This window comes from Rhineura floridana, chromosome 1 (genome assembly GCF_030035675.1).
Source record: "Rhineura floridana isolate rRhiFlo1 chromosome 1, rRhiFlo1.hap2, whole genome shotgun sequence".
Classification (NCBI taxonomy): domain Eukaryota; kingdom Metazoa; phylum Chordata; class Lepidosauria; order Squamata; family Rhineuridae; genus Rhineura; species Rhineura floridana.
In genome coordinates this window covers 207,734,185-207,758,661 of record NC_084480.1, presented here as the reverse complement: position 1 = coordinate 207,758,661, position 24,477 = coordinate 207,734,185, and the positions used below count along the sequence as shown (strand labels likewise).

The 24,477-nt window shown below is 40.5% G+C and overlaps 1 protein-coding gene across 9 annotated transcripts in view; it reads left to right on the top strand.

Moving 5' to 3' along the window:
• Positions 1-24,477, top strand: part of ECI2 (enoyl-CoA delta isomerase 2) — a 65,113-nt gene that overhangs the window by 32,859 nt on the left and 7,777 nt on the right. For 8 of the 9 annotated variants that reach the window (XM_061591138.1, XM_061591141.1, XM_061591097.1 and 5 more), the window contains 7 exons: positions 8,292-8,390; positions 13,695-13,877; positions 18,608-18,677; positions 20,014-20,116; positions 21,190-21,310; positions 22,339-22,428; positions 23,351-23,494. In XM_061591138.1, coding sequence (XP_061447122.1) covers positions 8,292-8,390; positions 13,695-13,877; positions 18,608-18,677; positions 20,014-20,116; positions 21,190-21,310; positions 22,339-22,428; positions 23,351-23,494 — 810 coding nt within the window. The remainder of the gene's footprint in view (positions 1-8,291; positions 8,391-13,694; positions 13,878-18,607; positions 18,678-20,013; positions 20,117-21,189; positions 21,311-22,338; positions 22,429-23,350; positions 23,495-24,477) is intronic. The other variant, XM_061591088.1, reaches the window with a different exon arrangement.

Here is a 24,477-nt window from a genome sequence, read left to right as displayed (position 1 = left end):
CATATTTACATGAACCACTTTGCTTTTGTTTAATTGGTCTGTGGTAATTACATACGTCACTGTGTCAAGCCTTTCTCTGATGGTATATGGTCCTTCCCAGTTAGCCTGTAATTTGTCATGTTTCCTGGGTATGAACGCCATAACCATATCTCCCACATCATACACACGTTCTCTGGCTGTTCTGTTATACCAGTAACTTTCCTTCTCCTGTGCATGACTCAAATTCTCTTTCACTACTTCCATCATTTGTTTCACTGGTTCACATTCACCCCCTCTCTCAGCAGACATCCACAGTCCACATAAAATCCCATTCTCACACACAACTTGACTCCTCAGCTTGTCAGCGAAAGGAATCTGCTGGGTCACAGCCTCTTCCTTTATCTGCTTCAAACTTATATCTTTATGCAGCTCTTCCCTGAATTGATCTGCTTCTTCCCCAGAGACCACTTGATACAGTTTGTCTTCTTCAGCAGGCCTGCTAGTGGTTGCTATGGTGACCTGAGGCTGGTTAACAGATTCCACCCTGTTTGTTTCAGCCCCCCTTAATATGGCTTCTTTTTCTCTGCCAATTTGCTGTCTGGTCACTACATAGATCTTTCCTTGGGCGCCCATTACATCCCTTCCCAGTATTACTGGTTCTTGTTGCTGGGCATTAATGCCTACTTTATATCGGCCCTCTCGGCCTCTCCAAGTCATATCCACCAGAGCCACAGGCAAACTTTCTGGTTGACTTCTCACTCCTTGGATAGTCACTGTTTCCTGAGGTAATATTTCTTCAGATTTTATTAAATCTGGCCTCAGTAACGTCTGAGCGGCACCAGTGTCAAGCAATGCCCAATAATTTCCCCCTTGTACACTCACTTCCTCTCTCAGACTTGAACCAAGGTCTGTTACTTCTGTCCAGTTTATCTGGCAAAACTGAACCTTTTTCGCTGTTTCTAAAGCCTTGGGCTCCGTTTTCACTCCCCTTGTCTGAGCAGGATTACTAATGGGGTTGGTAACCTCACATTGAAAACGTAGGTGCCCTGGTCTACCACATTTGTAGCATAATTTCTCCTCACTTTTAGGGTACACAGATCCACTCTGGGGTGTCCTGTGCCCTTCAGATTTTAATGGAGGACTCACTCGCTGTGGAACCACATCCCTTCTGCCAGCACTATATGGTCTGGGTTTAAACTCTCTTGATGTTTTCCCCAACCAGCCAGTTCTATTAGAGGCGAAGTGATCCGCCATCTCTGCGGCCTCCTGCACAGATGTAGGGGAACGGTCTTTGACCAGGAACCTTATTTCTGGTGGTAACTGATGGTATAATTGATCCAGTATCATGAGGCTTTTCACCTTTTCCACTGACTGAGCTTTGGCACTACTCATCCACTTTCCAAATATATCCATCAACTTTGCTCCCAGTTCCACAAAAGACCTCCCTGTCTGTATCTGGCAGTTTCTGAAAAGCTTTCTAAAATAATCAGGCCCCAGTCTGAATCTTTTAAACACTGCTTCTTTGAATTCAGCATAGGTGACGGGCCTGTCTGAGGGGAAATATTGGTATACCTCAGCCAATTCCCCTTTAATCAGGTTTGATAAATACTGCATGTATTTATCTTCAGGTAGCCCCCACAACTGAGCTGCTTTTTCAAAGGTGCTGAGGTAAATTTGAGGATCTTGACCAGGCTCATAGACAGCAAAGTCCTTTGGAGTAATTTTTATTTTTGCTCCATCTCTCTCTTTCCTTGCCTCCTCAGAGTGAAATTTCTCTGTATCAAATTTTAACTTTTCTACTTGTAATTCAGCATCCAATGCTCATTGCTTCTCCCTCTCCTCAAACCCCAATCTCATTCTCTCAATTTCCAACTCCCTCTGTTTTTCCTTCTCTGCACCTTCCATCCTCAATCTCTCAGCTTCCAACTCCCGCTGTTTATCTTTTTCCTCAGCCTCAAAGACCCGCTGCTTTTCTTTCTCATCAGCCTCCCATCTTAACTTCTCTCTCAAGTACTCTATATAAGCAGGATTGCTTAAATATCCTTCTGGGGTCTCTTCTCTGACAGGTTATTTTTGCTGGGCAGTTGCAAATCCTATAAGTGCTACCCTCAATTCATCTACCCCTTTACCCTCGTGAGGTAAATTGAATGTTATGCACTTCTCCACCAGCTCCTCTCTTTTCATTTTTATGTATTCAGCCATGGTGTTTGAGTTCACTCACTCTTTGCCACACACTCTTTGCCAGTCACTCTCACAAATAATCTTGTTTTGTTATTTCTGTTTGCCACACAACTATTAGGGATTGTCTAGTATTCGTATCTCACTGCTACAGCCAACACCTGTGACGTAGTCTCCTTTGTCACCATGTGTCTTTGGGACTCTCTTTGGTTCATATCTGGATTCTCTGTTGTTCGTATCCCACCGCTACTGCCACCACATGTGAGGCGTCCTTCCCTGGCTCTCCCTGTCAGGTTCCTACCTGCTCGTGGTTACTGCCCGTCTCTAGGCACCACCAGGGACTCCACCAGTCCGGACCGCACTCTCTTATGGTTTACCTATCCGCTCTAGCACAGATCTCAACAGATCCCCCTGCTAGGCAACCACCAGTAACGTCCCAATACTAGTATTCCCAGAGACTCTGAATACTGGTATTGTTATTCTCTTCACCGCTGCCACCATTTGTTACAGTTCCCCTTCAGCCTTGGTCATTACCTTACCCTCCCTTCTGGTCTGTGAAACCCCAGCCAAGGATCAGGCCTTTGGTAAACCAAATTAAGTATTTATTACAGATAACAAAGCTAACAAGATTAACAAGATTTCTTCTTAAGGCACATAAGCATATGGTTTTACTCAATACTAATCTGAACTCCACCCCCCTCCTTCTTCACTCTCTCCTGGCAAACAACTCTCTCAAACCCCACCAAGCAATCCACTCTTTCTCTTCTCCCCCCCCAGATTCCACAATTCACCACCTCACATTCCCCCAGATTTACCTGTCATCCTTTCATTTATACTGTCAGCCATTTTAAACGTTCAGCCAATCATCAAGCATTCTATTGCCTATTCACTCCCCCTCCTCTTTCACTACTTACCATGCATACTCTAAACAACCAGCACTTACCATATATACACTAATATATAGGAACATCACAGTGGCCCTCAGAAGGTTGCTCAGAAATGAATGTGGCCCTTGAGCTAAAAATGGTTCCTTGCCCCTGCCTTGTTGTGACCATTGCAAACCTCTCTTTCTAACTTCTTTCTGCTGTGTGATCCATTTTCGTGTGTATTAAAAATAAATGTACTATGCCAGTCTTGGAAATAGGTGCCCTCTTCTCAGTTTCCGCTCTTCCAGAAAAAGCAAGCAAACTACTGAAGCCTCGTCCAGATGGTCAAACAGGGTAGAAGTAGATAAGTGTGTGTTGAGGGGGTGAGATTACACCTGCTGGCCTGAGCACCATCTGTTGATTGGAACTTGTACACAACGAATGAAGGTACAGGTGGTGCGATCAGAACTTCAGGAAAGTGGAGTGTGTTCCCCCTTGGAGTAATGCACTGACAAAGCTGCTGCACACATGAAAGTGCACCTGTTAGCCCAGAAGAAGAAGGGAGGGCTACATCTTGAGACGGCTCTGCATGCTGTTCTGTATGCATGCAGCAAGTAGAGTTACACCTCAAGGCATTTGCCTTCAATCAAGTTCATCAGAAAGTTTAGTGCAGGACTTCCGGGAAGGGTTGCTTTGCCTGTGCTGCCTCTGAGCGAGCTCTCGTCTCAGAAGAAGCTTTTTCAGCTTTAAAATTAGTCAGAACGCTCTTTTTGACTGATAAAGATTTTCTCCTGGGCAGGGAAAAACGTAGAGATCAACCCCAAAGCCTGTTTTTGTGGGGAGGACTGGATTTCATTTATTTATGAGAGAAAGTTCAAACTGCAATGCCAGACGGACTTTCATCAAGCTCTAGCTGATTACAGCGACACGTTTATCTTTTCTTTAAAGAAAAAACGGACTCTAACAGGCAGATAAGCATCCTTCTTTCTATCTTCTTTTTCCACTTGGCTTAAATTGGTGCAGCAAAAAAGAGATTTGTCAATGAATCAGCTGTGAAGAAATTCTAGGTGAGTTTTGGCTTTTCTCTTTCACTAACGAAATTAAGGAGGAAAGAAATCGAAAAAGCTTATCTTTGTTTTTATCGCAAAAAGCTGTCCTGGAGGTGCATTCTAAAAATATCAACGGAAGAGGGATTTCTATTTCGAGGAGGGGGGGGGGATTTTTTTTTTGGTCTATTTCATTTTGACGAATCTGCTTGTTCACGACGCCACTAATTGTTTTGATGTTGGGAACTGTTTGTTTTGTATTCCTGAACACATAGAGATAAGGCAGGCTGTATTGTCTACACTGATACAAGCAAGCCTGAAATATTAACCCAATTGTGGCTGAAATATTTTTTGTCTCTGTGGTTTTAAGAATGACAACCAGGAACGTGAATGAGACCATGGAAGAAATTATGTTTCAGAAAATAATGGGTGAGATTGAGATAACGAAACAAACCCTGAGACAGGGTAGCCAGGAGATGAAAATTGAACTTAACAAAATGACGCAGGAGCTTAAAGAAATAGTGGATTCTGTGAGAGAGGAGTTTGATGGGATAGGGAAGGTACAAGCCCTGGAGATTGGAACAAATGTGAAATTTGAAAAAGATTTGGATTTTATGGATGTTAGAAATAAAGTTGACTGGAATTCAACGTTGTCTCTGAAGAAATTAATGAAGATTTTGGTGGTAAAGTTATCAATGTCTTGGATAATTTTCTGGATTGGAATGATGTGATGTAGTTTGACATAGAAAAAATCTATGGAGTTGGCTACAGATATGTGACAGTGGAGAAACTCTTAAGAGATGAGCCAGTGCATTTTGTAAAAAAGAAGAACAGAGATATGACTTTGCAGCAATACTTCAGCAACATATTCAGAATTCTTGACTGGAATGATGTGATGGGGCTTGACATGGAAAAAATTTATGGAATTAACTACAAATATGTGACAGAGCAGAGATGCACCCAGAGCAGAGATGTGACTTTACAACAATATTTCAACAACATATTCAGAATTGATGGCAAAGACATATTTGTGATGGGGGAAATTCCCATCAGACTCTTGTTATATGACTATGGCTACGACAGCAAGATCGTCATGGGATACTGATAATGGACGAATGGATACTGAAACCACTGGATTTAACAGGACTATGGAAGATGGAAGATGGAATTAATATTGATAATGGAAGAATGGTTATGGAAATTATTGGATTTAACAGATTTGACGAGATGGATTAATTGATATGTTTACTTGGACTATGGCTATGACAACAAGATTATTATGGGATATTGATAACGGAAGAATGGCTACTGAAATTACTGGACTTAACAGGATTATTGAAGATGGAAGATGGAGTTAATATAGATAATGGAAGAATGGCTATTGAAATTATTGGGCCTAACAGATTTGAATTAGATGGATTAAGCGATATGTTTATTTGGAGAAAAATTGAAAGATATATCTTTCAAGGAATTGAAACCTCTCTTTGACTTTTTGTGGAAAGAATAAAATAATGTTTATGAGATTTGATGATTAATTAAGATAACTACTGGAGGAAAGTGATTTTATAATATAATTTTAGAGATAGGATTGTTATATATTCTAGACCTATAACTGATCTGCGACAAATCGGAAGTCGACATTTTATTTTATTGTTTAATTGTTTTTGTTTTGTTTTGTTTTTTGTCTTTGAAAATTTGAATAAAAATTAATGATGAAAAAAAAGAAAGTTTAGTGCAGAAGTCTCAAAAATATTGATGATTTTTCATAAGAATTTTGATAAGCTACTTGCCATTCAAGTAGTGAATAGCAAAGGTCCTTTTCAGTTGTGGCTTCCTGTCTATGGAATACACTCTCCAGTGAAGTCAGCTTGGTACTTTCGTTGACATCTTTACAGCTCCAGATAAAGACTTCTCTCTCTCCCCCCCCCCAGGCTTTTGATAGCCTGAGGCTGCAATCCAATACATGTCTACTCAGACGTAAGCTCCATTGGGTTCAATGGGACTTACTGCCAAGTAAGTGTGTATTGGACTGCAGCCTACAATGATACTGTTTGTTATATATGGGAAGGAAAGTCAAGGACTTTGGCGCCCAGATCATTTTTTCATCCATCCAGTACTTAGAAGAGGAGTAGAAAAGGAAAGAAAAATACTCTGTGTGAATGAATGGCTGCAAAGGTGGTGCTGACGTCAGAGATTTGGATTCTGGGACCATGATCTATGCTTCCTGGAAGATGAACAGCTGGCAAGTGATGGGTTGCATCTCACAAGGACTGGGAAGAATGTGTTTGGCCACAACATGGAGAAGTTCATCAGGAGGGCTTTAAACTGAATCCTAAGGGGGAGGGAGATGTAAATTTGGTGGTAACGACTGATGAAGGCTTGTGCACAGTAACGGCAACAGAGAGATCAGCTCTAATTGGGCCCAGTGACAGTCCTCAGAAAAATGTAGTAAGGAAGCCAAGCCATAAATCACATGGTCTTTGATGTCTGTATACTGATGTGCAGAGCATGGGAAACAAGCAGGACGAACTTGAACTCTTAATACAGGAGAGTAATTACGACTTGATATAGGTATAACTGAACCTTGGTGGGATGACTCCCATGACTGGAATACAGCAATTGAAGGATATAACTTGTTCAAAAAGAACAGAATGAATAAAAAGGGAGGTGGAGTCACACTATATGTTAAAAATATATATCCCTGCACAGAAATACAGGAAGATGAGCTTGGTAGCTCCACTGAGAGTATCTGGATTAAAATTAATGGGGCAAGTAAAAAAAGGAATGTGGTGCTTGGAGTCTACTACCAACCACCCAACCAAGGAGAAGACGAGAATGTAACTTTTGAAAAGCAAATTGCCAAACTGGAACGAGTTCAGAAGAGGGCAACTAGGATGATCAGGGGACTGAAAACAAAGCCCTATGAGGAGAGACTGAAAGAACTGGGCATATTTAGCCTGGAGAAGAGAAGACTGAGGGGAGATATGATAGCACTCTTCAAGTACATGAAAAGTTGTCACACACAGGTGGACCAAGATCTCTTCTCGATCGTCCCAGAGTGCGGGACACAGAATAATGGGCTCACGTTGCAGGAAGCCAGGTTTCGACTGGACATCAGGAAAAACTTCCTCACTGTTAGAGCCATATGACAATGGAACCAATTACCTAGAGAGGTAATGGGCTCTCCAACACTGGAGGCATTCAAGAGGCAGCTGGACAGCCATCTGTTGGGAATGCTTTGATTTGAATTCCTGCATTGAGCAGGGGGTTGGACTCGATGGCCTTGTAGGCCCCTTCCAACTGTACTATTCTATGATTCTATGATTAGTGTGCTGCCAAAGCTTCCTGCTGTTATGGGGATTATTGTTGCTATTGTTGTATTGTTTTGATTTTTATTTTATGATATATTTATTTGTGTTTCAACAATGTTGTAAGTTGCTTGGAGACCTTTGGGTAATAAGCAACTAACAAATCTAACAATAATATATAATAGCCTCATTTGCGTGTAACGCTAAACTATGTTTTCGTGCTATGTGTCTAAGCCTGACTGCGCACAAGTGAAGTGTCAATCTCGCATGCATCCTCTCCCTTCTCTTCCCCTTATGTGCCTGAGAGGAGGACTTTGGGAGAGTTTAGTTTCATTTTTAAATAATCTCTTGCTTAGCGTTGGGTTCAACCCAGGGATTCTGGCTTATAACAAACGCTGCTACGTTTTCTAACAAGCCTACTTCAAGCCATAGGGTATGAAGCTAGCCTGTTAAATTAACCAGAAATTGTTTTACAGCAGGATCCTTGGTTTGTATGCCAGTACTAAGCTGGGATTCATTGAAAGTGAAATGAAACTCTGCTGAAGTCATCATTCTGACTGCATGGAAGCAGGAAACACAAGAGTCCAGCCATGTGGTTGGGCTCAGTCAGGCTAGTCTGCCTAGCCTAGCACTGCACTGGGTTTATTTCATCTATGTCCCACTCAGAGGAGACACACTGAAATTAATGAACCTTAGTTGGCCATGTCCATTAACTTCATTGGGTTAGGACTTCAGTGGGTTAGGGCTAGACTTCAATGAGTAGGACTAATGTTGAATACCACCCTATGGTTTAGCATGATATGTGAGCCAACCCATTGAATTGCTATGGCTGATTCTGTTCTTTTTTATGATTATTATTGGTTAATCAGTTTCAGCTAATTTGAAGGGTTATGATTTTGTTCTTCCTCACACAGGCTACTCAGGGGCCCTGTAACACTCCAAAACCAAGCATGCTTGACTTTGTCAACAAAGCCAAATGGGATGCATGGCAATTGCTTGGCACTTTGACACAAGTGAGTATGCGTTACGTGCAAATTTATTTTATTTGGGATTGATTTAAGTTAATTTCTATATCATCTTTCAAAAGGGAAGTTCTTCCAAGGTGGTTCACATTGTGCATCAAAATACAACAGTAAAATACAATATATGTCATTTTAAAATATCTTAATCATTTCAACATAACACAATTCCATATTATTATATAATACCATATATTACTGATGTCTTGTGTAGCTACTGCATTGTATCAGCTACACAGAAGTTGTTATGCTTCCATCCCACTCCTCTCCAGTTTCTCCTTACTGCGTGTAGAAGGGAACAACCAAATTGGGAGATCCCACAGCTGTTGAAACAAGAGGGAAACCAGGGGAAGGACTACAATAGGATCTCTTGTGTGGGCATCACTTCCTCAAGAGAGGAAACAAGTGAACCTGAGGATGATTCCAAATTTCACTGTGTGTAAAGGTGCGAGTCAGTATAATTCAAACAGGCCATGTCTTTCTTTCTGTATAATCCGTTAATGATGCTTTACCAAGATGTTTTTGGGAGGTTCAGAACCGCTCATTCTAGCCTGTTCTCGTGACAGGCGCAGGGAATTGCCAAGTGACAAAGATGGTATTGAACACAACACCAGCGCATAATATACCTGCCAGGCATAGTATGTGTTTTGCACAGAGGGAAATTGCAGAGGTGATTGTATTCATTTTGTCAAAGGCTTGTGTGTTAGCTGAATATAAGTAAAGCTGTGTTGTACTTTTAAAAAATCAAAATTCTGCTCCAAGAAGAGCTGAATTCTGCAATATGTAAAAATTATGTACTTGTTTTGCATGAATTATTCTGCTAGTCATGGGAAAGGAAGCAAGAGCAATGCATGGCACTGAAATTCCTCCCCTGACCTCTAGAAATTCTGCTGAACATTATGGGAGATATCATCACCAGTGCAATGTAGATTATAAATGTTATAAGGGTTGCAAAGGCACTATTATGTGAAAGAAAAAATGAGCCCCTTTCCTTGGGTAATACTTAATTTGGTTTTGGCAGGTGCAAATATATAAAAACATTACTTCTTCCAAGGTGTGTTTACTACAGTTGTGTGTGTGTGTTTGTTTAAATGCCCCCCTTTAAATCATATACTGTACCTTTTCACTTGATAATGAAGGGTTATGGAGAGGTAAGTCATTTTGAACTGGGAAGTGACTGTATCAGTAGCAGCAGGAGTTCCTATATGTTCTGTCATATTTATTTACATGCAAATGCCCTTCAGTTCACATTGGTGGTTCTTCTAAAAATAAGTCATAAAAAGGCACCCCAGGTAAAGCCAGAGTTTAACTTACAAAGGGACTTTGATAGGAAAGTTACCAATAGAGAATAAAAAAGGATCTTGTTATGCCATTGTAATCTCTTTCTTTCTCTCTGTCTCTCTGTATGATCAAAAGTGCACTTTAAAAGCTTTCAAAAGTACCTGAGGATTCCTCACTACCAAGTGAATTATTGTCTTTATATCGCTTTTCTTGAACTAAATCTATTTCATTTTAAAGTTGCATCATATATAATGACTGTTACATCATAAATGTACCTTTATTCAGCTTTAAGCAAAATGGTTTGCATCATGACAAGTTATTGGAAGAAGTCAGACAAACTGCTAATTATATCTGTAGCTGTTGCATTCATAATTATCTTCAGTATAGTTGATGGGTCAATTTGGATTAGGAATCCAAAATATCCCATGATCAAAAAGTACTTGCCTTGATGCAAGTGTATGTTTAATAGCAGTGTGGGAGGGATATGCTCAGGAGGGGTAGCTTCTCCTGTATCAGTGCCTGTAGCTGTGCTACAAATGTACATCTCTGTTGATATCTGCAAAATCAATTAATTAAAATAAATTCCTCTCAAAGGAGCCAAGGACATCAAACATACCAACAATAAAACAAAACATCTAAAAAATTCTAAAAACAATTCCAGTACAGATGTAGACTGGGAAAGATCTGTCCTTAAAAGGCTTGTTGGAAGAGGAAGATCTTCAGTGGGTATCGAAAAGGCAACGGAGACAGTACCTGTCTAATATTTAAGGCAAGGGAATTCCAAAGGATGGGTGCCACAACACTAAAGGCCCAATTTCTATATTGTTCGGAATGGGCTTCATGATAAGATGATATCTGCAGGAGGCCCTCACCTGCAGAGCTCAGTGATCATTTGTATTATTTATTAAATTTATCACCCACCCTCAGCACCTTTTGGGAGGAAGGGTGGGTGTGACATTCCTGTGTCTCAGGGATTACCACCTCCTGATTCCCAAATGCCTGGATCAGGAAATCCCCAGGAAGTCCACCTCAGCCTGGGTCAGATATGACCTCTGAACCACAAGCCTCAGCCCTACCACCTTTCCCCCAAAATGTGACTACTGGTATAATCTGTCTGTAAAATTGGTATACAGAATAGGACCTCTTGACCAAGCTGACACATGGGATTTTAAATCAAATAAACGTCCTTATATACAAGATGTTAAATGTGATAGCATATATGAATAAGTTGTTATTGTCCCTATCCTACCCTGCCAATCCCAGTGAAATCCTCCCCTAAATTCACAGCCCTTCTAACTAGATCTTTTCCTAATCCCTAATCCTATCTAACTCTGTCAAACCCTAGTGGCTTTTCTCTTCAAAACGTCTCTTGGAATTCTCACTCACACACCCCTTCCCATCTGTCAGTCATACCTCACCTGCACCTACTAACATTCTGTTAACACTTTCTTACCTAAACACAGTTTCAAAACAGTTTTAAATATATAAACAATTCTGCTTTCTTACAGTGGGATATAAATTTAATAATAAGAGTCAATAATGAGTAGAAAAAGGGGTAAGATGATATTTCAGGTATTCTGGTCCCAAGCTATATAGGACTTTATACCCCAGCATCTTGAACTTAGCCTGGTAACTAATTGGGAGCCAGTGCAATTCTTTCAGGTGCAGTGTAACATGGTGGTGATTTCCTGCCCTGGGGAGCAGTTGAGCCACTGCATTTTGCACTAGCTGCAGCTTCTGGGCCAACCTCAAGGGCAGCCCCATGTAGAGCACATTGCAGTTACCCATCCTGGAGATTACCAGTGCATCGATGACAGTGGTCAGGCTGTCCTAGTCTAGAAACAACCATAGCTGTCTTACCAGGCAAACTGATATAGCTTCTCCCAAAGAATCTTGGGAATTGTAGTTTCTGTGTGCATGCCAAGAATATTCTACTTTCACCCCCATCGCAGAGCTATAGTTCCCAAAGTCGCCTGAGGGGGGAAAATTGCCATTAAACCAATTTGTTTTTAATGTGGATATGCTGCAGAGACAGTTGCTGAAACTCCCAGCTAAGAGGGCTCTGCCTGAAACACAGTTATTAAAGACATAGAGGCTCAAATATATAAAGATAGATTAAGAACCACAAAAATAGTACAAAGAACAATTCATAAGGATTAACAATTCTGGCAGCAGTATAAGGGCACCTTGATGCCTCCATTTGGCATCACAGTTGGCTGCACTGTGAGACTGGACTCCAGTGTAGCTGCAGCAACCATCGGTAATGCTGTGTACCCTCTGTGGCAGCGTATAAGCAGCAGGCAAGGATAACGGCAAAAACAGAGTTGGCTCAGGGTCAGTTACAAACGTAACCAATAATTAAAATAAGTTGAGAATGCTCATGAGCCTAAAACGCTATTTCTGGTATTTCTGAATCAGGAGTGGATATGCAAGTCCTGAGCCAGTGTCTGGATGCGGTGGTGGGCTAGATGAGGGCCAACAAACTAAGACTGAATCCTGGCGAGACAGAGGCCCTGTGGGTGGATGTTTTCCAAGAATGGGAAATTGGCAATTTGCCTGGATGGGGTTGAAGGAGCAGGTTCGCAGTGTGAGGGTACTCACTGGTTCATCTTTGGCACTAGAAGATTCAGTGGTTAGGAGTGCCTTCTACCAGCTTTGACTGGTCCTCCAGCTATGGCTATTTCTGGTGGCACCAAGAGCTGTTACTACTTGCCTTGCATGTACCAGGGGTAGGGCTTTCAGTGTTGTGGCGTTCATAAAGCATGCTCCAACAATACACTGTTTTAGATGCATGCTTATGACTTCTTTATTTACCCAAGTCTTTTCAGAATGCAATTTTTAATTTATAGCCCACTGATCACTTTGGGTGTGTATCTTCTATTTCATTGTTGGTCTTCTGTACACTGCTCTGATATGTTATAAAAGTCATCTCACGATTAGGCTATTGTGATGCGCCACATGCGGGGCTACTGCTGTGCTTGCTTCAGAAACTGCAACTAGTGCAAAATGCCGCTTCTTGTGGGACACTCAGCTTTACACACACGATACCAGTGTTGATTCAAGGTTTCGCTGACGTCATTCTCCCTGCTGAAAATGTGAGGCCCCATCAATTTTGGCATTTCGCCGGCTTTTGAAGCTACACCTGCTTAAATAAGTATTCTCCCAATCCCAACTGAACCTCCTGTTTTAATTGGGCTGACTTTTCATTTTTAATGTTTTGCTTTGTACACTGCTCAGTGTTGTTTGGGAAAGACATTTATTTAGCTAGTTGTTTATAGTTATTTATCTAGCTTTTAGGCAATTTTATTGAATGTTGTTTTTTATTGTCTTTATGTAAACTGCTTAGATATGTTTATTATATTTAGCATTATTTATTTAAATAAAATAATGTGAACAATCTATACATTGCTAGAGAATTCTCTTTCCTTTCTTTGTATTTATTTTATTTTAAAAAAATAAATAAGAAAGGAAAAGCAATTCTTTAGCCATTACTAAGAGCGTATAAATTCTATATAGAAGCTTTACAACCACCAAGAATGTATAAGATTATGGTGATGAAGGGCACGTGCTTAACTTCCCCACTGAAATCAATAGGACTTATTAACTTGGGTTGGGTCGTGCCCTCTGCTTGTGATTTTTGCTCTGGAATTTTTCTTAAGTTCTGCCATTCAGTATGTAATGTTCTATGAGAAACTGTTAGAATAGATGCCTGTGTTTAGAATATTATACCCTGATTTGTACCCTGATTCTGAAAAGCTACAAGAATAGCAGTATTCACCGTATACCAGCAAAGAATTTCAGGAGGAAAGATATTCCTTGAGAACATAGCAGGCAGGCAGATTTATATTTTTGTTACCTTAAAAGCTTCTGATAAAATATAGGGAAGTATCTCATTACAATATACTCTGAACTTGGAATCCTGTACTATGATGCTATTTATGCTGTATTCACCATTTTGTGTTTTGTATATAATCTGTCATCTGTTTGGTATTAACTGGAGTGGGCTTCTTGTTCCAGGACAGTGCCAGACAGAAATACATTGAGCTTGTGTCAAGTTTGGTGTCTTCGGAATCTTCTCAGATGCAAGAGACTCCTCCTGGCAGCAAGCCTGGCTATGAAACGCTAGAGGTTTCTACTAAAGACAACATCACAAAGATTGTGTTAAACCGCCCCAAGGTGAAAAATGCTGTCAATCAAAAGGTAAAGCTGGTCGATGTCCCAACTGATGAAACTTAGGAGAAAAGAGGGAGGAAAGGCAAATTTCAAAAAACATCCAGCAGAACTTTGTAGAACTACCAACACAGTTGACTGATTCCTCTCCCTTGGACTAACCACCCTACTACACTATCAACATTGTGTTCTCTTTCTCCCTCCCCCCATCCCACCATTTTTATATGTTTTTATATAAGCAAATCAATGTATATATGTGTGTGTACACACTAAACAATATTCAGTTTTAGCTCATATAATTTATGGGCTAAAACCTATCTTATATATATAGTGAAAAATTACTAAATGCTTTATATTTATAACATTTCAAAGTGATATGCAAGAATTTATTTATATCCCGACCCTTCTTCCCAGAAGGAGCCCAGGGTGGCAAACAAAAACACTAAAAACAATCTAAAACATCTTAAAAACAAAAGACTTTCAAACATATTGAAATAAAACATGTTTAAAAACATATTAAAACAAAACATCTTTAAAAACATCTTTTTTAAAAAGCTTTAAAAATATATTTAAAAAGTAATTCCAACACAGACGCAGACTGGAATAAGGTCTCTACTTAAAAGGCTTGTTGAAAGAGAAAGGTCTTCAATAGCTGCCAAAAAGATGTCAGCGATAGTGCCTGTCTAATATTTAAGGGGAGGGCATTCCAAAGGGTAGATGTCACAACATTAAACATCCGCTTCAGTATAAAGACATTGGTATATTGCTTTTAACATGTTTTCTTTAATAATATGTTTTTAACCCTTTTTTTTAAGAAAAAGATGTTTTTAAAGCTTTTTTAAAAAGTGCTTTTAACGTTTTGTTTAAATGTATTTTAAGGTCTTTTTATGATGTTTTAAAGTGTTTTTAGCGTTTCTATTTGCCACCCTGGGCTCCTGGTGGCAGGAAAGGTGGAATATAAATCAAATAATAAATAAATAAATAAATAATACAGTGAAACAGCATACAAATTCACTCCTACAATTCAAGTATGTTACCAATAAGCATGGCTGGGAACAATCCTCTTGTCTAAATAAAAAGGCCTTCGCTAGGCATCAGAAATCTAGTACGGTCGGCCCCTGGCTAACGTCCGCAGGGGGGAATTCCACAGGGCAGGTGTTGCAGCATGAAAGGCCTTGCTCCAAGTTACCCTGGAGCAGACCTCAGGAGTTCAGCTACTCTCCTGTAGTAACCAAACAGGTGTATAGGAGGAAAGGTAATCCTTAAGTAACCTGGTCCCAAGTTGTTTAGGGCTTTGCATACAAGCAACAGAGCATTAAACTTTGCTCAGTAGCATATTGGCAGCCAGAACAGCTCCCTCAGCATGCGTGTTACATGCCGGTAGCTCAGCTGCTCCTGTTGTCCTTGTCCTTCCCAGGTATCATACCAGGCAGCAGCTCCCCCCAAAATCCTCTGAAGCAAGGGAGTAGGGTTGAGCAGCTGGATCTCACTTAGCCCATAATGGGAGTAGTCTTCCCTTGCTGGCAGTTGCCAGTTCCAACACCATCATGGATGATGACGCTTTTCAGAGTGCAAGAGGGCAGATCCCTGTTCTGAGGAGCTTACAATCTAGAATTCAACTAAGGGGAAGTGGTGGCAAGAGTAAACAGGGAAGCAGTATGCATCATTCTCAGTTGCATATACTTAAGCTTAGTTATCGGTCGAGTTACAGTAGGGCATTTACCATTTTAAAGACAGAGAACGTAACACATGTCAGTGATCTGGGAAAAGGGAGGCTTATTGTTTTATGTCCTGTATTGCCAACTATATGACTGGGAAGGGGATTGGAGGATTCCCCTTAAAGCCCTTGAAACTTCAATAGGCAGTTTACTTTAATGTCTAAACATTTGACCTTCAACATGTAATTAAACTGGATGTTCACATGGACGTTCAGCACGAATTCAGCAGTGGACCTAATCCAGTGGATTAAAGGATGCCCCTCGGCAGGGCCAACCCAAGACATTTTGGCAGAGCAGCAGATTACACCCCCTCTCCAAGATGCAAATGTTCTGCACAAATCACTGGCTGACAGATGAAGGGAAATGCATTGAAAGCAGTTGGATAGCTTCTACAAGTCTAACAGCTCACCATGGTAATGATACGATTGGGGTAAATCCTTTTGCAAAGGTCTTTGTCCTTTGCAAGTGTTTCTGTTTCTTTCATATAAGAACTTTAAGCATATATATCTTTGCAGGATTGAACCACAAAGAGCACAATTCAGTGTGCTGCATGTTTAGGGGCTTCCCATTCTTACTAGTTACAAAAGCTCTGTGTGTTTGGAGCAATTCTTTTTGTAAGATGAAAAAAGGGGCTCTTGTATTCTTAAGACTCTGGAGTACGCCTAGTATCTGCTGATGTAGTAGAGCAGGGGTAGCGAACATGGTGCCCCCCAGATGTTGATGGACTACAACTCCCGCCAGCCACCGCAAGTCTGGTTGATGGCCAAGAATGATGGAAATTGTCATTCACTGATATCTATTTTTTTTTATCATTAATTTTATTCAAATTTTCAAACACAAAACAAAACAAAAAAGAAACAAATTAAACAATAAAATAAAATGTTGACTTCCGATTTGTCGCAGATCAGTTATAGGTCTATGATATATAACAAACCTGTCTCTTAATATATTACAAACTCACTTTCCTCCAGTAGTTATCTTAATTAATCATCAAATCTCATTAACATCACTTTATTCTTTCTGCAAAAAGTCAAAGAGAGGTTTCCACTCCTTGAGAAATATATCCATCGATTTTTCTCCAAAAAAAACATGTCAATTAATCCATCTCATCAAGTCTGCTAGGTCCAGTAATTTCAATAGCCATTTTTCCATTATCAGTGTTAATTCCATCTTCCAACTTCCATCCTTGCACCCATAATAATCTTGCTGTCATAGTCATATAGTAAGAGTCTGATGGGAATTTCCTTCATCACAAATATTTCCTTGCCATCAATTCTGAATGTGTTGCTGGAATATTGTTGTAAAGTCATATCTCTATTCCTCTTTTTTACGAAATGCACTAGCACATCTCTTGAGAGTTTTTCCATTGTCACATATCTGGAATTAATTCTATAAATTTTCTCTATTTCAAGTTCCATCAAATCATTCCAGTCCAGAAATTCCATCGAAACGTTAACAGCTTTATCTCTGATATCTTCATCAATTTCTCCAGGGACAACGCCGAATTCCAAACAGTAATCTTTATCTCCAGGATCCACAAACTCCAAATATTTTTCCAGTTCCACACTTGATATATCTGTTCCAATCTCCAGGACTTGCATCCTCCCTTTAATTTTTGCCATAAAGTCCAAATCTTTTTCCAATTCCACATTTGATATATCTGATCCAGTCTCCAGAATTTGCTCCTTCCCTTTAATTTCTTTTTCATCTTCTATTGCTTGTCCATCTGCTTTTTTTCTCATATAATCCTTTATTTCTTTCAGCTCCTGTTTCACTTTACCAAATTCAGTTGCCATCTCTTGTCTACTCTGTCCCAGTTCTTGTTTCGTTATCTTAATCTCATCCATTATCTTCTGAAACATATCCAGAGGGGAAAACCCTTCCAGGGGTACATCCAGGGTCTCTGCCACTTCTTTGATTGTCATTCTTAAAGCCGAAGAAAAAACCCTTCAAATTTCCAATATAGCCACAATTCCCAAGCAAAGAGTAATTTGCTTCTTTTTCCAGCAATAAGGGAGTTAATATTCCAGGCCTGTTGACATCATCTGGCCAGCACAGTTCTTATCTCCCGCACGTCCAAGAATGCAAAACAAATTTGGTTCACAGCGCCGAACAATTAGTAACATACACGAACAGCAGATTCGTCTAAAGAAAGTAGTCCAAGAAAAAGTAGTCCCAGACATATATCAATCAAATAATCATCTAAATCAGATTTTCTCTTCGGGTAAGTTGCCCCTCATCCGTTTTAATCTTTATAGTTTCCAAATTCAGGCCAGCTTTTTGCCATAAAAAATAAGATAAGCTTTTTAAATTTTCTTTCCTCCTCCTTAATTCCTTGTATAAAAGAGAGAAGTGTAACTCACCCAGGTATCTTGATTTCTGATTCTTAAACAAATCTCTTTTACTGTAGTAATTTAAGCCAAATGATAAGATTAGACAGAAGAAAGCTCCCCGTTGTGGATCGTTTAAAAGAAAAAACGTCTCGCTTTTTTCAGCCCAGCTTGCTGGAAGTCCTAACTCCGTCCTCGGCTGCTAGGTATGCCTTCTTTTCCCAGGGAATTCCTGATCAATTCCAGCCACCGACTGCTCAACTAAGTTTCTGTGGATAATCTCTTCGGTTCACCCTTGCCTGGGAGAACATTTATACCAGTCAAAGTTCCCTTTTGACTGATTTTAAACTGAAAAAAGCTTCCTCTGAGACAGAGCTCATCTCAGAGGTAGCCACAGGCGGAGCAATCCTTCCGGGAAGTCCCGTCATTCACTGATATCTAGAGGGCACCATATTGACTATCCCTGTAAAAGAGTCTTAGGTCGCCTTCCCCAACATGTTACCCCTCCCCCAGATGTTTTGAACCACAACTCCCATCATTCCTGACCATTGGGCATGCTGACTGGGGCTGATGGGAGCTGGAGCCCAAATCATCTGGAGGGCACCAGCTTGGGAAAGGCTGGACTTATACACTTAGCTAACTAGCAACAAATATTCTTTCTCTAACTTCCTACAGCATCAAATTGTACTTATGTTTTCATTTTTCTGTGGAGATGTATAGTGAAATTATTGAAGCACTTGAGGAAGCAGCAAAGGATGATTCTGTAATAACAGTTCTGACAGGTACTGCCTTTCACTGCCTTTTTTTATCAATTCTGTTTTCCTTTAGGATTATGTTTTTTAAATCACAGTATACTTGTTTTCTTGTGAATACTACGAGGTGTGAGATGCATAAATGCTGTTTTTGTCCCCGGATATAGTTCATGATCTAGATATGTAGTTGATCTGCATATTATTAAGACAAAGCTCTTGTGGGGGGGGGGGGAGTAATATCCATATTATTTCCTTGATATAACTGAAAATTCCAAAACCTCACAGCACAATACTCTCAAGATCATTTTCCAGCTTTATTCTAGGCTCTACTTCCTATGTATTTATCTCTGATTAATCTCCTGGCATCCCATTTGGCTGGAAGTAATGGGTTGTATTGAACTGTCCTACTCAGAGGAGATCGATTGAAATTAATGAACTTAAGCTAGTAATGTCTATTAACTTCATTGCATTAAATATCACGCAATGGTTTTGATAATTTTTATAAATTTGGAGGGCTGATTGCCATTCATTGGGTGGGTTATTTTCTTTAGGCACTAAAACAGTGTTTTTAGTTACTCTAATCAAGGAGAAATAGTAAACCTAAGCACCACAACTTGAAGATTAGTACAGTAAGCTCCCTCTTTATGGCACTTCGCTTTATGGCGCTTCGCTAATGCAGCAGTCTCAATTAGACTAAAGCCCCACTCATATGGCACTTGTTCCGCTTTTACAGTGGTTTTCGGGCATCACGCGCCATTCTATTCAATGAGTTTCGCTTTTGGGGGGTTTTCGCTTTTCGGCAGGGGTCCGGAATGTAACCTGCCGTATGAGTGGGGCCCTACTGTACTTGGTTAAATACTTGCTATTCTTCAAGTTATTTTCAAGCAACAGAATGTACAATCCAGGCAAAGATGGGATTTTAAAGTTCTTTTGATTTCTCTGGGATAATTCAGCATATGCTTAGTGTCTTCCATTTGAAATCAATGGGACATAAAAAACCATTTTGTTGTATTATGCCTATAACAAGCAAAAAATTAAATTGAGAATGTCCTTTTGTAAACATAATGGATTGTATTCAACATAGCACTAAGCAGATTGTTCTGTCAGAGCAAATAATGTTCCTTGTGCAGTGGAATGATCTTCCCCTCTCTTCCCCCCCATGTGCCCCCTAAATCTGTTCTGGGGGGTTCCCCCATTCCTCCAGAGCAGATTTAGGGACAGTACAGTGCTCACGCAGGGGGAGGGGGGAATCTAGTGCTAACTGTTGTGCTAGTGTAACTTTTTAGTTGAATACCACCCAGTATGGCTATTTTCCATTTGTTCTTGTTTCACCTTTTCAGAAGTGTTGGTATGTGCTTGTTTATAGGTAATGGGGATTACTACAGTAGTGGAAACGACCTGAACAACTTTGTGAATCTCCCAGCAGGTGGATTAGAGGAGATAGTGGAGAATGCTGCAAAGCAGCTCAAGTAAGACTTGGTTTTACAACAGGTTGAAGTGTATAATAGACATGCAAATGAGTGGAGGGAGAAGAATAAAGCACATTAATGAAATCTGATTTTTTTTAAGAACGAGAAACTGAAATATGTAGCTTGATTATGTTTACTTAGAAATAAGTCCCTCTGAGTCCATTGGCTTTTCCCCTAAGTAAGCATGCATGGAACTGCAACTATTGATGAATTTTCAGTATGGGTATTTAACATTTTAATCACATCTAGCATTCATTAAAACTGTAGTTTAGGGCAGTGTAAAGCCTTGTTAAAATAAAAGATTGCTGTACCACAGTCAGTGAGTTTGTGCACACAGATGCTTATATTACACTGATTGTGGAGGACAAGACTTAGCATTCATCTGTGTTTTGAAAAACACAAGTAGCATCTTCATGATATTGGGAAATCCTTTCAAGTTTAAGAGATGGACATTATCTCTGTATATTTATTTATTTCATGTAGACCGCCTTCCCACAGTTCATTTTACATTGCAATTTGCCCACTGTAATATGAAATGATGATGTTAAACAAAGGGAAAATCCCGGAAGAAATTAAACTCTGTTTCTTAGACCTTTTAGAGAGGTTCTGGGAAGTGGGTGTATTGTTAGTGTGATTCACTATGAGGGATCACAGCATAATAGAAGTCAATCAGTGAAAAAGACATCTCTGCCTTTAGGCTTTAAATAAGACACAAAATGGCTGAAGATGAAAGAGAAGTATTGTTGGGCAATAGCATGTGAAACATTCCACACCTTTAGTGGAAGAAAATGGCATTTTTCATAGTTGTTGTAGTTCATTTTAAGAATGGGCATTAAGGAAACAACATCCATGCAGGTTATAAAAGGACAGGAAGTACTGGCATTTCCATTAGATGTTTTGGAATCATTTTGCACTTTTTTGTTCAGGGAGCATAAAATATCCTGCATGATACTATATGGCATCATTCCAATAATAGCTGGCTTGTATGTTGTGACATGGGAAAGCTGCTGACACAGTGTGGAAGATTGTTCCACTGTCTACAGTCATTCTGTTCTGTTCCTTTCTATTTCCAGAGACTTTGTCAACCATTTCATTGATTTTCCTAAGCCATTAATCGCCGTGGTGAATGGGCCAGCTGTTGGGATTGTTGTAACTGTCCTTGGGCTGTTTGACATTATATATGCTACTAACAGGGTAGGTTGTCTGCACGATTCCCCCCCTACACACACACCCAATATCCAATATTGGGGCCTCATAAAAATAAAAGTTACTCAGAGTAAAAAACTCATTAATTTGGTTTGGGCACTGCCTTTTTTTTCCAAGTGGAGACTTGAAACAGCTGCCAGGATCAAACAGTAAAATTTACAATTGGCTTAGCTTTCCTGCCTGTTGGTATTATCTGGTGACCATTTAGAAATACTGCCTGATGGGCTGCTGGAACTTGCTGTCCTCCCCACTGAGTTCATCTGAATGTCAGTAGCCAAGATGGCTCTGAGCTGGCATCTTGCTTTTCCATAGCTCCTTTTGGTCTGTAAAAGCTGCCCACTTCACTTCCTTCTCCCAGCAGCTGAGGCTGTTGTGGGAAGGGGTGAGGATCCTGAGCTGGAACCTCCCCTGTTGAGACTGCAGGCTGGAACTAGGCAGAGAGAGTGAAGTTTCTTCTTGCTCTGTTTTTCCCCCCAGCGGCTCAGTTTCAGATGGGAAAGGGATTTACATGGGATGGGGGTAGAAAATGTGTTTGTACAATGTTCCAATTGGAAATGTAGAATTAGTGCAGCTCTACTGATAACATTCTCTCTCATTTTCTATTCCATCACATTTGAGAATATAGAATAATTCTTATCCAAGTAAGCTATCATATTTATAAACATCAGTACCATGAGTGATTCAGGTTTACAAGATGTATTGTTACTGATTATGCCTGGCCCTTATCATTCATACAGGACTGTGAACTGTAGTGTGTAGAGTACATGTGGAGAGGCACCCTTGTTCTCATTCTGGATGACAGCTGTAATTGGGTCGCCAATCAATTGTGTCTGAGAAGTCAAAGGCAGGCCTTGTTGTTCCTTTTCTGTAGCATACACGATACAGAAATGTTGACTTTTGTAGCTAGGGCCACAGAAGCCCTCGTGCAGTTGAGGTATCTATACAGACAGCCAGACTGTGTATCATGCCATTTGAAAATGACAACATTCTAAATGAAGAGTCTTTTATTTTCATAGGCTACATTTCACACACCCTTTATCAGCCTGGGTCAGAGTCCAGAAGGATGTTCCTCATACACATTTCCTAAAATTATGGGCGTATCTAAGGTAAGATAAATGTTTTGTCTTTTGATAATTGTTTTGAAAGAAGTGCCTTCTAGACTTTGCTCAGATAGATTTGTTAAAACTTTGAGCCCTATTCAAACATTAGAAGTGGGGACAAACCAGTTCTGTAGGGGCTGTGGGGTCACACACACACTCCCCAGCAGCACCACTTCTGGTGGTCTGAAGAGGGCTTCTAACCACATTCAGTTAGACACACTGGGAACCCCCCTGCACAGCTTCCCACCGAACACATGAAGGTTGGGAATAGAGCCGACAGATATGTGGGGTGGTGGCAGGGATGGTGCATGCTGCCTCATGGCCCTTACATGACTTGCTTGACCGCAGTTCTAATACGGCTCAAGAAAGGGGTCAAACTGTGCGATCACATTTGTTTGGCACATATGGTCTAGCTGCCATTGCACCTTAATAAACTCCAGTCTACACTGGATAGCACAGATAGAATGCCAAAAACTATTATAGCTATAGTCAGAAATAGCTGATGTATTGTTGGCATGGTCCAAATAGTTGGCTTGTGATAACTTCTACACCAACTGAGCGCTTCCCTAGATAGCACTGATTCTCTCAACCGTCTCAGAAGTGGAGAATCCTACTGAATGAAGAAAAGCTTAGGAAGCAGCCTTCTGTCAGGTCAGACCAGAGATCATTCTAGCCCAGTATTGTTTATGCTGACAGTAGCTCACCAGGGTCTCAGGCAGGGGTCTTTCCCATCACCTGCTACCTAATCCTTTTTACTAGAGATGCCAGGATTGAACCTGCGATCCTCCACGCAAAGCATGTCATCTGCTACTGAACTATTGCCCCTTCTCAAAATATTTAGCAAAGGACAAGGGGATCAGTCAGACCTATTTTATTTTATTTTTTCTGTTTACCACTAGTATTTTTCCCAAGTAATGTTTTCTTTCAGGCCACTGAGATGCTGCTTTTCAACAAGAAGCTGACTGCTGCAGAAGCCTGTTCACAAGGGCTTGTGACCGAAGTCTTCCCTGATCATTCTTTCCAAAAAGAAGTGTGGACACGGCTGAAAGCTTATGCAAGCCTTCCCAGAAATGTTAGTATTTTTTAAAAAACTCATTCCCCCAGCTATAAACATACAGTTCATTCGTTCTCCTTCTAGCACATTTCACAATTGCAGTAGAGCTGCCATTCCTAAAATGGTTTGAGCCAAAGTATTTCCACTGGTGGATCTATATATTTCGTAGTTTGAGGATTTTGGCTGTGTGGATGCAGACGTAGCTTCCTTCTGGCATTTGGCCATACTGCTAGTGAATTCAGTTCTCCAAGTGCTGGTCCATATGTAGCTAAGGTGGCACCATCCATGTGCAACAGAGTGGCATCAGGAGGCTTGGGTGAACCCCAACATTTACAGAAGTAAAAACCAAAAAGCTTTGGGGGGGGAACCTAAAGAAAGGACTCAAAGTATCAGTGGCTCCAGACTGCCGAGGGGCTGGGTTTTTTGGGGGGGAGGGGCCTGAATGGAATATCCTGAAACAAGGCACTCCACACTAACACTTCGTTGCAGGGTCCTACTTGTAGATAAACTACATTTAAGCTCATGGAAGTGACCAAATATTCTCATGCTCATAGGGTAGTATTGTTTCTATTTTAAACAGGGAAACTGAGGCTGAGTGATGGCTTATCTGGCATGTCTGCTCTACCTCTTTATTTACATCAGCTGTGGGAAACCGTTGGCCTTCCTCTGCTCCTTGATAAAGACTATCTGATTATTCACTAATAGGCAAAAAACCTTGTGGTTTAAGAACGTACCTATAGTCCACAGCTATTTCTATCAAACTTTTAAAAGCAGGGAAATTGGGCAGCTATAGTGAATGCACCAGGGGAGCAGGAGACCTGACCTCCTCTCTGAGATATTGTACTGCCCTACAAATTTGTCAGAATGCAAACACAATTTGGGTTGGTCTTTCACAGTCCAATCCACTTCCTGTGTAGCTTGGAAGAATTTGGTAACACGTGCCTCTGAGTGAGTGGTGGCAACACCTGCCATCTCCAAAGATAATTATATTTTTGTATGTT